The sequence below is a fragment of the Nestor notabilis genome, unplaced genomic scaffold, assembly GCF_000696875.1.
Source record: "Nestor notabilis isolate BGI_N333 unplaced genomic scaffold, ASM69687v1 scaffold6017, whole genome shotgun sequence".
Lineage (NCBI taxonomy): Eukaryota > Metazoa > Chordata > Aves > Psittaciformes > Psittacidae > Nestor > Nestor notabilis.
The window spans coordinates 6,506-21,018 of record NW_009937757.1 but is presented as its reverse complement, the minus strand read 5'-3'; the positions used below and the strand labels follow the sequence as shown (position 1 = coordinate 21,018).

Genomic DNA, 14,513 nt, shown 5'->3' with positions numbered 1-14,513 from the left:
AGCAGGTAATCCATTCAATCCTATTTAATTAAGAACTGGGAAAAAAAAAGTAATATTAAAGCAGATTCCTGGTGGGGAAAGGAAATAAATCCCACATCAAAAACTTGTGGCAAATTAGTAACAGGTATGATACCACTGTTCCAGGTTATAACTAATTAGCATATATTTGGCAGTTTTTGGAATAAGCTTTGCTCTTACAAATGAAGGAACTCACCCTTTTCCTAATTGAACAATGAAGAAAAACTTCACAGCAATTTCAATCCCAACACATCTTTCAAAACAACAAACTATGCCTTTCTAACAGGGAACCTTCCATGCCCACGCTCCTCCTCAAAACCCAAGAACTGTATCTACACTCCAAAGTAGCAAGTTAACCATCTGGAAAGCAAGGCACCATGGCTATTACAGATTTAACAGACTGCATGCAATGTATTATCACTGTCCTGCCCAAAAGGGCCCCTGAAGATTCTGATGTTGAAACTACAATTAAATATGGACATTTTGATCTCTCCCTTGAGAGAGATGGATCTGGTGTATCCGATAATACAGACGCTATTGCAATTCATCTTATATAAAAACTAATACCACGAATAATTCAACATCAGCAAAGTTGCATCAGTTCTTACCCAGCACTATGGACAATTCTACCAATTCAAATTCTGAAACAACTAGTTATTTTAAGCATCCATTAAACACACAACATACTTCCGATTCATTTGTCATTGCGTGGGATTCTTCCAGCTCCTCATCAGCTGTATATTCTTGTTCTTCCATTCCTTGCTCATTATACGATTGCATGTAATCTTCATCCTAAGGCAGTAACACACAAAGGTGAAAAGACAGAGGCCAACTTTACAGAATCATAAAACCCATTAACAGGTGACATCTGTATGCATTGTTACTGTTTCCAGAACTGGAAGAGAAGTATTGTATCTACCAGAACTGTCAATTATAAGTGACATATCATAAGGTATAATTATAAAAAAAATCCCCATAACTAAAATAGTTTTCATTCAGATTTCGGTGTCAAAGATCCCATTTACTACTGTCTGCCCCATCTACTTCTGTACTTCTATATACCTTTTTCTTACAAATTCATGAAGCCAGCACTGCAGTACTTTCTTACCAAAGGAAACATGCATCAATAGCACATACACATTAACATCAGATGTTATGCCATAAAAAATATAAACATTTTTAAAATACTCTGCACATGCTTTCATACGAAAGCAAGACCTTTTAAGTTTGCTTGTATTTTAAAACACCTCACTGATCACATACAGTTTTAATTAAGATTAAATCATTTCACTAGCAATTAAAGCCAGTGCAAGTTCTCTAATACACTGTTTAAATTATATTGAATTATGCAGGTGACATTTTCTGAACTAACCTCCAATCTCTTTATTCAGGTTTAGACAGTTCTCAGTTACAAAAAGGATGAACGAGCAGGACATCAATCACTTTGGGATATTAGCACCTTAAAGATGTCTTTAGCAGGTCAATAATCTTTTCACCTTCGAAGGACTTTATCAGATCTTGTCTAAAGCCTGGATAAAAGCTTTTGCATTAAGTACTTCTAACAATTGGCAGTGTATCTCCACCACACAAAGCTGTTTTCTTCCTTAAGGATACAATCCTCAAGGTCATGATTCTCAACTGCCTTCCAGCATGACAAAGGAGCATTACCTACCGCCAAACAAGCTGTCAACACAAACTTTGTCACAGCCTAGATAAAGAAACTGGCAGACAGTGATAATAGGTCTAATTTCCCCTCCTCCCAAGGGAGGTAAACAGATTTCAAATCAGTCTAAAACCCTATGCACGTGAAGCAATGTTATCTTTGAAGATACAATAGGAAAAAACTCACTGGAAATTCATCTAGGGGTTCATTGATTTCAAGGTCTAGCACTTCATCTTCTTCTCCAGGCTCTTCCCCATATTCTATTTGGTCTTCAGTCAGTTCAGGATCGTTGCCTTCATAATGTCCTTCCTCTGCATACTCTGAAGCATATACGTCAGGTGCTTCAGATTTGTCATAACCAATTTCATCGTCCCCTTGGTCATACTCAGACTCATGTTCCAGCGATGGATCGTTGATGGTCTCAGAGAGATCATATGACGTAAGTATGCCAGATGTAGCATTGAGGCTAACTGTGACACCTTGAGAACTATGGTATAAGGGGGGGAAAATTCAGAGGTTGAAGCATAACAGTCAACTGCTCACAAAGACTTAGCAAAACAAAGCCAACAAATACAAATTCTCCAAGTTGGTGGACAAAATTATACCTCATACACTGTTTGACTTCATGCCATATTCTTATAATGTATACTGTACTGCAGCTTATCACCAGCTGCAGGCTATTTGACCAAGGGAATCAAACCAACCAGATGGTTTAGCAGGTCAAACTGGCAAAAGTCCTGCTTGGTAACCAAAGCAGACTGGATTCAATTTTAATTCCAAGACTAACAAAAAAAATACATAAAATTATTATAACTGCATCTGTTATCCCAATTTTTCAGAACAAGCTAGTAAATTCTTTTTTATTAAATGTATTATTGTTCCTTATTGATTATCTTGAATTCAAACTTCCATTTTTATGACAGATTTAATATTCTACAAAAAATAATGTAAAATATATATAGTCAAGAATTGCCATGTATAGAATCATAGAATAGTTAGGGTTGGAAAGGACCTTAAGATCATCTAGTTCCAACCCCCCTGCCATGAGCAGGGACACCACACACTAAACTTGCATGCCTAAGACTTATTCTAACTTTGTACAGCGCTGGCACAAACATTCAAAAAAAAAAAAAAAAAATCAATACAAACAGTGGCAAGTTTATAATCTGCAGAAAAAGCAAAACTCAGAATTTACTGTTTACAGTAACTAGTGCCATAAGTACATAAAAGAGCAACCAACCAACTGCAGACTAGTTAGAAAAGCAGGAGGAAAAGCTCTTCTTGATTTGAGGGCTCTGGGTACAAGGAAACCCAAAGTTTTGGGTTTTTTTGTTTTTAAATTACATTCTTATTGCTCACTATTTTCCTGTGCTTAGGGGAACAAGATGTAGGCAGCTTTGAGCTATTTGCATCTATAAGACGGAGAAGATTTAACATGAAAATTAAGACATTATGCAGGATTATCATTATCCTCCCAACTACAGAGGCATAAATGAGTTCCTATGCAAAGAGAGGGGAGAAGGGAAAGGAGTGATGTAAGGCTCACTCTCTGGCAATAAAACTGCTAAATATGCAAGACTTCTACAGGAACCTGCTTCCACTGAGCAATATTATCACACTTCAGGTACTTTCTCATGACTCATAAAGTCACACATCCATCCCTGCTGCCCAGGGCTCACATGGAGGAAATCCAGAGAAGAAACAGCAAGGACTGTAACTGGGATTTCCCATTTTGAAGGAACTGTCCAACCCTCGTTCATACAAAGAGGAAAACAGGTAATGGAAAATTGATTGCCTGAGGTATTTCAACACACCTTCATCAATCCAACACAGGGACAGGACTCCTTATCCTAATTCTAGTCAAGGAAAGAAATATCTCAAAGCAATATATATATAATGTTATACATATATATATATTTGTAGAACAAGTAAAGAGAAAGCTAACAAAACACACAGGTCATTAAAAGCAGCAGTGATACTGCATCACAACCATCTTCCTTCCCTCTTCAGCCCAACATGAAAAGCAAAAATGTCTAGACACTCATTTTGACTTGTAATGCCCACAATTCAGTTGCAGAATACCACAGAGTATTCACAGGGTAGGATCCTCACAAAAATCCCATGGAAGTAGCTGCTTAAGCCTAATGTACAAAGTTTTCTGCTGTGTAGTTGTACACAAATATTTAAGTTACACATCAAGCCTTACAAACTATGAAGCTCCTCTCCCCAGGATCTTAGGAGACAAGACAGATTTTTAAAAATAAGACAGCAGGAAGGGACTTTACAGGAGTAGGAAGCCTACAACAATACCAAGCAAGGCACAGAACAAGAGCTCTGTAAGTATTTATAAATACAAATTCCAAATGCACAGATGACACAGTTTCTTCTTTATAAGCATTTTCTATAGTTAAGTTTACTAGATTCAAATAAAAATCCTTTACTGAAAAGCTAACAATGCTACTGAACACATGTACATCATCAAGTAGCTCGCTAAGTAAAAAAACCTATTTTAATTATATACCAATAACTTCACTTTAGTAGTTATTAGCTGTGAATAGTAGTGGTCATTAACAACTTTGAGTTCTCCAAAATACAAGATTTAGAAAAGAGATACCGAAATTCTTGTTCCTCTTCATTGTCACTTTGCAGAAGATCATCATTCAGCTCTTCATCTGACAAGTCTGACTGATTCTAGGTTTCAGAAAAAGTCAATCATGAACATCAAGGATATAAACTTTTAACTAACTAGGTACCAAAACCATTGACATTTCTGAACATTAAATATTTTTTGCAAAGAACACAACCCAGACTAAGATCATATCATGAAATTACCTAATCTGATGACAAAAATACGCTAACATAAAACAACAAACGTGAAAATAAATATTTGACAGTCTTATAGGAATCTACAAAACTCAGGTTCGCCTAGATACCAACACTTATCACTGATGCACTCCTAAATACAGCCAAAGATGACAACTCACTTAAGAAATGCCAGGAATTAAAAAAGGTTAGCTTTAGTATGCTGCCTTGTGACCTTGATGCATTAGGCAAGTCAAGAAAATCCACTACGCTCCTGCAGTTTCTAAAGAGGAGAGATAGTTAGGAAACTGGCGGAAAGGGTACAATGACATGAAGAAGATTGAAAAACTGTAATTAATTTGTAAGTGAAAGAAGAAAAAAAAAAAAAGAAATTATGCCTTTTCTGAACTCCTTCTAATTTGTCTATCACACTTTCAGTTGTTTCACTTACCTTTTTTTTTTCTAATGACTGCCCACTAGGAAAAGGTAACTGTAGTTTTGCTAAGCAACATTATTTCCATCCCCTAAATTAGTAGGGGTAGAAAGGTTATATAAGAGTAGATTTATCTAAAAGTACTGGGATGAGATTAAGTAGAAGTAAGTTTAGCCTAAATAGGTCAGGGAAAACTTCCTGAGAAATCTATTATTACTCGACCATATGAGTCTATACCCACAGACACTGTTCAGAGCTCAGTAACATGGCAAACTGAAAACAAGAATAGAAAAAACACAAGAACACATAATACATGAGAGAAATCTAGTATTGTTAATATTCACACCATTTCGTTTTACGATAAGTAAGTAGCTTTATCAACTCACATTTCAACTACAAAGACGTATGCAATATTAACCTTACGTTTTTGATAAATGTGTAGCATACATCTGCAATCCCTATCCTCATGGAATTTTATTTTTTAAACCAGTGCATGAGACAAAGGAAATTCCGATCTTTAATAGGGATTTCTTACAAAATAATTTGAAGACATTATTTTGAATTTGAAACATTCAAAGTGTGACTGTAAAAAAACAACATCAATTAAAACTCAACTTTTACTAGATCTGTGTTTCTTCACAAATCTATTCATCTCCAACTAAAAGACTGAAAATTACTTTATAAATTATTTAGCAGATAAAGTGGAAAAAGAGGTGACTAGCCAGTTCTGATTTCCCAAGCAGAAGTTCTGTCTTCTCCAACTATCTGGCAAATCCAAACATGCAGTTCCTTTCAGACAGTTCAATTTTGGAAATCTGAGTGAGGAATCTACAGCAGACAGGAAGGGCTCATTTATGTTCCCCAGTGCTAGCTGCTCCATATTTTTCCCTGACTGTAGAACAGGAAATTTCTGCCTACTCATCAAAGTAGTAGTAGATTGTATGCAGTGAGTGGATCTTCAATAAACATCAGTGATTGCTTTTTTATTTACTCTTTGGTAAATACCACTGGTACTTTGATGAGTAACTTTTAATAGCCAGCAAACTGGCAGTTGAAGTAAATTGTCTAGAATGCTAATCAGTACTCAGAAGGCATAACTGGGGGGAGGAGGGGTGGGTTTGGTTGTTCTGGGTTTTTTGGGGGGTGGGGGTTTTGTTGGGTTTGGGGGGGGTGTTTATTTACTTGGGGTTTGGTTTGGGGGGTTTATTTTTTTAATGAAGCCAGTACGAACTACACAGAAACCCATTTTGAGAACTATCCCCTTTTTAAACTGTGTTACAAGAAGAAATATTATCTCAGAAAAAAAATACAGGTTTTCTAAAAATCGTATTTTAAAAAGCCACACTTGGAGGTACTTCACAAAAGGAAACCAAACTCTGGGTGCAGATCTGGCTACGGGGCAGATCTCAAGTACGTATGGCTGTCAGGCTTGGGGGGAGGTGACCTTAAAATACCTAAGAGGCCATACCAAACAACGTAAGTTGGCAAGTTGAATAGCATTCACATTTTAGCATCTGTAACAATTCACTTCAATGCACATCTCTTACCTTTTTGCCAGTTAGCAAATCCTCTCCAAGCAAGTCATCATCAAGTTCACTGAAAAACATTAACAAATTTAAGAAGTTGAACCTCAGAAAACAGAAACAAATACAATATAGGGTAGACATCTTAAAAAACTAACTTCAGGAGAATTGGCGCTGAATCTGCACAAAGCTTTCCTTTCACCCAAGCATTTAGGAATTTGAAAAAGGAGAAGCGTATTTTAAATTAAATAACAGACCGTACATATTAAGACCATTGTTGTGCAATCATTTTCATAAGCTCTCCTTTCCATATCCCCCGAACTGTAACACAGCATATAAAGCACAGGCATTTAAAGCACACTGAGCCAAGTCCCCACTCTAGAGCCTTCACTTGAGGCCATTTGGGCATAGACTCCACCCTGCTGTTTCCCAACTCCCCAGGAAATAAGCATGTGACACCAGTGTCCTGAGGGCAAGACTCAGTGCCCAAGAGGCACTTCAGCAAGGAGGTACCGGCAGACCAGCTGGCTTGGGAGCCATTTAGGCCTAGATCTTTCATAAATACTCCCTCCGCCTCATGTTGAGAGTAAGGTCAGACATTTGTAGGGTAAAAGAATCAAATGCATGCTTCACCATCTTTATAGGTGTGGCTAAGAATTCAGGAAGCACAGAAACACCTGGCTTATAAAACTTCTGCCATCACATAGCATCTGTCCCATAAATAGGATGCAACACAAAGAACTACAGTCCAGATTAAGTTAAGCTTTAGGACAGCTGCTTAATCTCATTCTTTCTTCACGGAAAGAATTACCTAGTGACAGGAGTAAACAGATTCCCCCTTCTGTAATAAACACTTACTACTCACAAATGCCTGTGTTAGAACATGCATGTCTTAATAATAAAATGAGACGCTAGTGATTTTACATGAGCTGTAATTCAAGAATGAGACTCTTTCTACCAGCACCTCAAAAAACAACCAACCCACCCCCCTATGCCTTAGATACTATATCAAAATTAAATACCCCAAAGTGAGAGTAGACTATGCAAACAGAATAGGAAAACGTAGAACAGTTCTTTAGGACTACAAAAGAAATACTTGAAAATGGGGAGGTAATCCCAAGACAAAAATCGGTGTTAAGAGTTATTTTTGCACGTGGATAAACCTTGTTCAGAGCTGGTTCCTATACAGATAATGCAGGAACAGATTACATTCCAAACCAGCCCTAAATAGGACGTTATCATGAGTACACAGTATTTGACCATAATTGCTGATCTCAAACAGTTCCAGAAATGACTGAACATTAACAAATACCAATTGTTTTGTGTTCATAGCAATAGTAAACAAAAATCGGGACATAAGACATATCATACATTGCAAAAAGCAAAATCACCAGAATTTAAGCTCTTTATTTCAGAGACAGAAAACAAAGAAATGGTTGCCGAAGAATTTAGAACCAAAACAGAAGTAGGAAAAAGTCACTAATCTCTTCAGCTGCCAGTAATCTGACAAATGCACCAAAAGGTTTGAAAATATTTCCCAGCACTGTGGTCCACCACGCACAGTTCTTAACAAAACTTCACTAGAAAAATTCCAAAAGACAGCAAGAGCATGTTTTATAATAGCATTCAATGACAAAAAACATGCTCAGGTAGTAAAGAATTCAGATAAAAAAGAAATGGAAAAGAAATGGAAAGAATAATTATCTAAACACTAGTACATAAGTGAAGCTCATGACAGAAACAAATGTCTTTCACAGAATGCCTCTCAAAACCTATTACAATATTCAATGTCATTCAATATTTTCATTGATAAATTAAAAGAATAAACATCACCATGGTAACTTTTGGAATAAACAAAATAACAGTGAAAAGCCTGCACAGTAAAGCAGACCCATCTCAAGCTGCTTTTAGAATAGCCAAATATTAAGTTATCTATCAGAAAGAAGAGGGACCAGAGTTACCAGATCTGACTACGTAAAAAAAAAAAAAAAAATATTTAAAAAGATACTAAAATATCTTAGGCTAGCTGAGAGAAAAACAAAAATGAATGGTTGCAATCTGAAACCACACAAAGCCACATAAACTAAACTGGAATAAAAGTACTCCTCTGTGATAGTTCCGAAGGCAACTCACCCTTCACTACCATCAAGACACAAAGGTCCTTCCAAAACCACAATTTTAGGAAATTAGTATTAAAACAATCCTAGAGTTCACCGCTCTCACAGGAAACAGATTTATTTACTCCCCTTGCTCAACTCCTAATACTCAACATTCCCCTCACTGAATAAATTCAGCTCACCAAATGTGGTAGAGAAAGTAACAACAAAAAGTGGAAAGTTTTCTGCCACTGCAGAGAAATTAATAATCTCAGAGAAGGGTCAGAACAAGTAAGTTCCAGCAAAAGTCAACCACTAAATCAGCCCTGTCATCTCCCAGGATAACTCCACAACCGCATCTTTTTCCCAAACCAAATCTTTGGGCTCTTTATAGAGATAAACATATAAATTAACAGCCCGTGATAAAGTCGTCAGACTGGCCCTTTTTGGCCTCCAATTTCATGAGCATGCCTCATTAAACATGAGCAGTAGCAAGGACACAAGTGTTTCGGGAAAAGAACTCATAAAAAAATGTAATGGGAAAAACTCTCCAAGAACAATGTTACATTTGTATTCCCAAATCACAGGGGCCTGTGTTTGGGAAAGGAAAGAGATTTGGAATTTCAAAATTATTTACACATCTAGGGGATAGGACTCAGTTAAGCAGCAACACAGTAAGAGTTGACGGTTGATCAAGATATATGACCAATAGCATAATCCCTGCACCATTGCCCACAAAATAAATTATTTAGGATGCAAAACAAAGCATGAGTGATCAAAGAAACAAAAAAAGAATGTGTTCATTCAGCCTTTTTACCATCTTCAAGAAACTGTGTCCTGCACTGAATTAGGCCAGTAGTTAAATTCAAGCAATTACAGTAGGCAACAACGTATCTATGTACAGCATTAGTAATTGCCCAGACAACCACAGAACTTAACACTTCCAAAGATAGCTCAATCTAAAAATAATTATTATATTAAAAAAATCCAACACATGCAAATAATATTCTACTAGATAAAATTCTTAAAACCAAACAAACAAAATCAACATGTAAAAAAATCCACAATATTTTCTGAAATTATCACCAAGATAACCTTCTGGAATTCCAGCATTGCACCTTAAAATTTTTACCATGGGCAGTAAGCTTACAACTTGAAATACAACAGCTGTTTGACTCTTCCAAATTTTCTGAAGTGGTAAGAGTAGGACAGCTAAACACAGATGTGGCCAGCCAGCATCTAAAATCCCATCTATTCACAGAATTAAGTTAGTGAAGGCAAAAAGTTCAGAAAATATTCTAATACAGAAAACGTACTAATACATTTTGCTTGTAATACTGGCTTCAGGAGTTCTGAATACCCAGAGCTGGGGCTGGGAGGCAGCACAGTACAGTGACCCAGCCTGAACAAGTTATTTTAATTACACTCTCAAACTGGATCAGTTCCTTGCAGTTCACCAGCCAGCCGTCAAACAGCTGTGCTGGCTTGAAAGAGAGCAGACACCCCTCACCACTGTATAGCAGAACACTCCGTACACTAAAGCTATTGTCCAAATCCCCTATTCACTCTTACCTCCTAGAGCAATGAAAACTACCCACTTAACCTAGCAGAAAAGCACAGAAGAGGAAACTAATTCCTCTGGAATGACAATAAACGTAGAGTAGCTGATTCAATCCAAAGGCTCAGCTCAATAGAAAACTACTTAATTTTTTTTACTATAATCACTGGAATGATTATAAGAAAAAATGAAAATCTATTTAAATGTTTGGGATTTTTTTCCTTTTTACAGTGAAAACCCCTGGCAAAGTCTGAAAAAAAATATCTTTTACTAAAAAGAAGCAATAATTACAAAAAAAGAAAAAAAAAAAACAAAACAAAAAAGTGAAGTGTTTTCTCCCATAAATAGGCAAGTCTAGCCAGCAGCTCAGTAGCTTGATTCAAGTCTTTCCCAGCTAGAGTGCCTTCACATAAAAGTACATGGTCTTATTATCCCCCAAAATAACCAAGTTCATACATACTTCTAAATCTTTACAGCAGTATTATTTTTCAATAGAAGCCCATACCCAAGTTGCATTACTTTTCCCAAATATAAAACTGAAATAGGACTTTGAGGATAAGTATTTAAACATCTCATTAAAAATTAAATAAATCAAGCAAATTCAAGCACTAGCAAAAATCTAACTACTTAAACCACTGGGATCTATTAAATATTTTAAAGGAAAACCAGAACAGTAATTGCAAAGTTAATTACACACCACAAATAGTTTGTATTTATCCGATTTTGAATGGTATCTCTTCATAGTGCTTTTATATTCCTCAAGGCAAGTACATGTTTGGCACAATCTAGCATCAGCTGAGATGCATAACAACCAATGTCTTCATCAGTATCTATATGTGTGCTACTCTGAATGTTACAATACAAAATGACAGAATGGGAAAACAGCAATGCAATTAATCATACAGAAACTGAATGTGAAAATACTCTACCTACCTGTCCCAGTCATCATCTCCAGCTCTTCTTCTCCAAGACCTTTCTGCACCAGGCTTATCAAACTGATCAAAGTCATCATCTGTAAAAAAGGTGACTACGTTAAATAATTCTCACTGAATTGAAAGGTTCCTGAAACTACCATATAATTGGGATTATTTGGTGGGCGTTGTTTTTCAGAAGACGCAAAAACACCTTTTTCTGCTTTCCATGTTAATATGAAGCAAGCTGATAAATACTGACATGCTTCAATAATAAAAAACCCTAATATACTACATCGCTTTCCCTCTTTTCACCACTGAGTTGAGGACGACGCAAGGAAAACAGATAGAGCATGAGATAAATCACTGGAAAATTTTGCCAACAAAGATAATTCCAGAGAAAAGCACTCCCCAGCAATGCACAAAACTGAGGTGCAACAGAGATGAAGGAAACAACATCCGCCAGATCTCTGCTTGCCTTGGGGGCCACAAGCTTATCCACCCACACTGAGCCTGCAAAGGCACTTTGTAAACAGGAGTAAACCTCAGATCAGCAGAAGACAACCTGGAAGAGAGCAGGGAAGTCAGGTACAATATACCATCAATTATCTCAACTGGGGCATTAGAACCATTAGAAGTCATTGAAGCAGGTTACTCTGGGTATCTAAGCATAGACATGCCTTCCAAGATAAAATTGGCACTCCATATATTTCTCTCAACAAGTACTCTCACTTTAGCCTATCAAATCACAAATTACTCTTGCATAGCTTAGTTTGCAAATTATAATTTTGCTATTTAAAAATCTTAAATCTTCCATTTATCTGCAAAAGAAATGCAAAGCTCAGATGCTTTGTTCAGACATCCAGATGTCTCTATCATCTGCAAACTAGAAGCACGCACTTTCAGAAACACTCAACCCCCACTCTCCCATCCTGTGGCTACAGCCCAACAGAGAAGGCACACCTGGATTAGTGTCTTTTCACACATTTTAATTACTTCTGTAAAAGTCAAACAAATGGGCAAATGAAAGTTATGTTCAAAGAAGAAGCCTGCTGCAGTTTGGTCTGCAAAATACAGGAGGCTCAGCAATCCAATCCTTGCAGTCTGACAGTCAGAAATAATGATCACTAAGATGCCACATACCCAGTCAGTCTCCTGACTCTATTTGTATTTGACTCCTTGAAAAAGTACAATGCCAAGGATCAATTGGTCTTTTTTGTGTGTGTTTGTGTATTTTAGTGAACCTTCAAAAACAAATCTGTTTTCATCTCTTTAAACTCAACCTGGTATCCTTTAGTGATTATTCCCCACATACAATGACAAACCTATTCACTTCTTTCTTCATATTATCAATACATGAGTGATAGTGACCAACATAAGCTTAAGAAGAGGTAAAAACATTAAAAATATAAAATTCAGTTCTTGCAATGTCACTAAGTTAGAGCTTTCAAACCACAAATTTCAACAAGAAATAAATAGCTATGAAAATAAGACTGCTCTGTATAAATTACGATGCAACACAAGTCCAGTGTGGCAATTCTTTTTTTCTGAAACAGTAGCTAAATAGAGCTACTTTTTATCAGGTTCCCGCTTTACTGCCTACAGATACTTTTATATTTTTAACTAATCTTCTATATTTAAACTAATTTATGGGCTAACATCATTGAAACAAACTGTTGGTTTACATTTCCCTGCAAACTCCTTCTATTCCAATTCCTATTTCACTCACAGGGGAAAGCAAGACAGATACACCTTTGCTAGCTTCACAGAATATCGACAAAAACAAAACCAAAAACCAATCCACCAACTAAAAAGCACACCACTAAAAACAAACCCCACCTTGCTCTCCTTATGGTCATTCAAAATCATACTGCAGTGATCATCATAGAATCACAGACTGGTTTGGGTTGGAAGGGACCTTAGAGCTCACGTGGTTCCAACTCTCTGCCACAAGCAGGGACACCTTCCACTAGCTGAGGTTGCTCCAAGCCCTGTCCAACCTGGCCTTGAACATCGCCAGGATGAGGCAGCCACAACTTCTATGGGCAACTGCATCTTACTGCATTGCCATTTTAAGGGCACAAGTATCCTGCACTGTCACTGTTCTTACAGCTGTAGTACTTCTCCAGGCCAGATACTAAAGTTCCACTGCCGTAAAAGTGCTACAACCTAGTATTACTGCTAGTAAAGAAACAATACAAAAAAAGGTCCACGTGCCTGTCAAGCTTCTAGTGTAGAGCTGGACCCCCACTCTATCACGATACCAGTATCATTAACCTCCCCCCTCCAGCTCTTCCAACCCCTCCAAATTTCTCACAACCTATTCCTTATTTATGAGCAACTCCTACCAAAATCCAAAGCTGAGTTACATCCATGCAAAGCCCTTTTCACAAGTCTAGCAGGATGCATACAAAAGCCTCAAAAATGAGTGGTCAATCCGTGTGTGGTGACCACAGCTTATAGGAACCACTCCACCAAGGTGCCCACCACCTCCCTCCTGTCTTCATCTCTCCCTGTCTCATCACACTTTTATGCTACAAAGACCTCTGGGATAGAGGAAGACAGCTTTTCTTTTTTATACTTACTTGTTCGGTGACAGCTGACAGTGACAATGAGCATTACAAATTATGCTATTTTGACATTAAGTACTGTCAGAGTCCAAAGCAGGTTGTAGCTCTCCTTTAGAAAAGAAGGTCACAACAGTCACACATCTACAAATAGCATTCATTGCCAGTTTCATCATCTGCGAGACAGCAAGTACCGCAATAGACACAGGCCTCACACCAGCAACGTGATCTGATACCCAGCAAACCTCAGTGAGGCATCATTTTTTTTACGTTTCTGAAACTATGCATATTTTCTTCTACCTGTCTACGTAACAGAAAAAAAAAACAAACAGTAAACAGCAATCAGCATAACATTTATGGATCTTTCTCCTTAAGAAACTCACGTCAATGTTTGTGTCAAGCGTGGTTAAGTGCCTGTAAAACATTAACTTGTATGCAAACAGCAACAGCAAAGCACAAAACCACTAAGAGCTACAGCCAAAGACTTATTTATATGTATCTATGTAATTCTCAGTACTGTGTAGGAGGTGAAGAGAGAAGAAAAAAGGGAGGGAGGAATCCATGAACTTAAGCTTTTTAAGCAGGAAAGCATCCATTGTAGAAGCTGGAAGAGGTTTTGTGTTTCTTCAGCAGCATTAGTGCAGCCTAGAAACGCAGTCATACACAGCAACTGTTGCTAAGAGATGCAATGCAGTGATACGGCTCCTCCTTTCAATTCAAGGCTCTCATGGCAAACCTTACCAAGATGTGTGTGCGTTAGCTGGGTATCATCAACTGGAAGACTCTAAAAGGTGATCACTAAGCAAGCCAAGCCCCCTCTTGAACCCTGGCAGTGTTCAAGGCCAGGTTGGAGACATGGTTTAGTGTGAGGTGACCCCGCCCATGGCAGGGGGGTTGGAACCAGATGATCTTAAGGTCCCTTCCAACCCAAACCATTCTATG

The 14,513-nt window shown here is 37.4% G+C and overlaps 1 protein-coding gene across 1 annotated transcript in view; it reads right to left on the bottom strand.

Annotated features, from left to right (window-relative positions):
* The window catches only part of RBM33 (RNA binding motif protein 33), a gene marked incomplete at its 5' end in the record, with an annotated part of 86,496 nt that extends 75,391 nt beyond the window's left edge, over window positions 1–11,105 (bottom strand). The window contains 5 exons of the mRNA XM_010018991.1: window positions 706–810; window positions 1,868–2,168; window positions 4,296–4,372; window positions 6,464–6,512; window positions 11,027–11,105. Of these exons, the coding sequence (XP_010017293.1) occupies window positions 706–810; window positions 1,868–2,168; window positions 4,296–4,372; window positions 6,464–6,512; window positions 11,027–11,105 (611 nt within the window). The remainder of the gene's footprint in view (window positions 1–705; window positions 811–1,867; window positions 2,169–4,295; window positions 4,373–6,463; window positions 6,513–11,026) is intronic.
* Window positions 11,106–14,513: the final 3,408 nt, after the last annotated feature.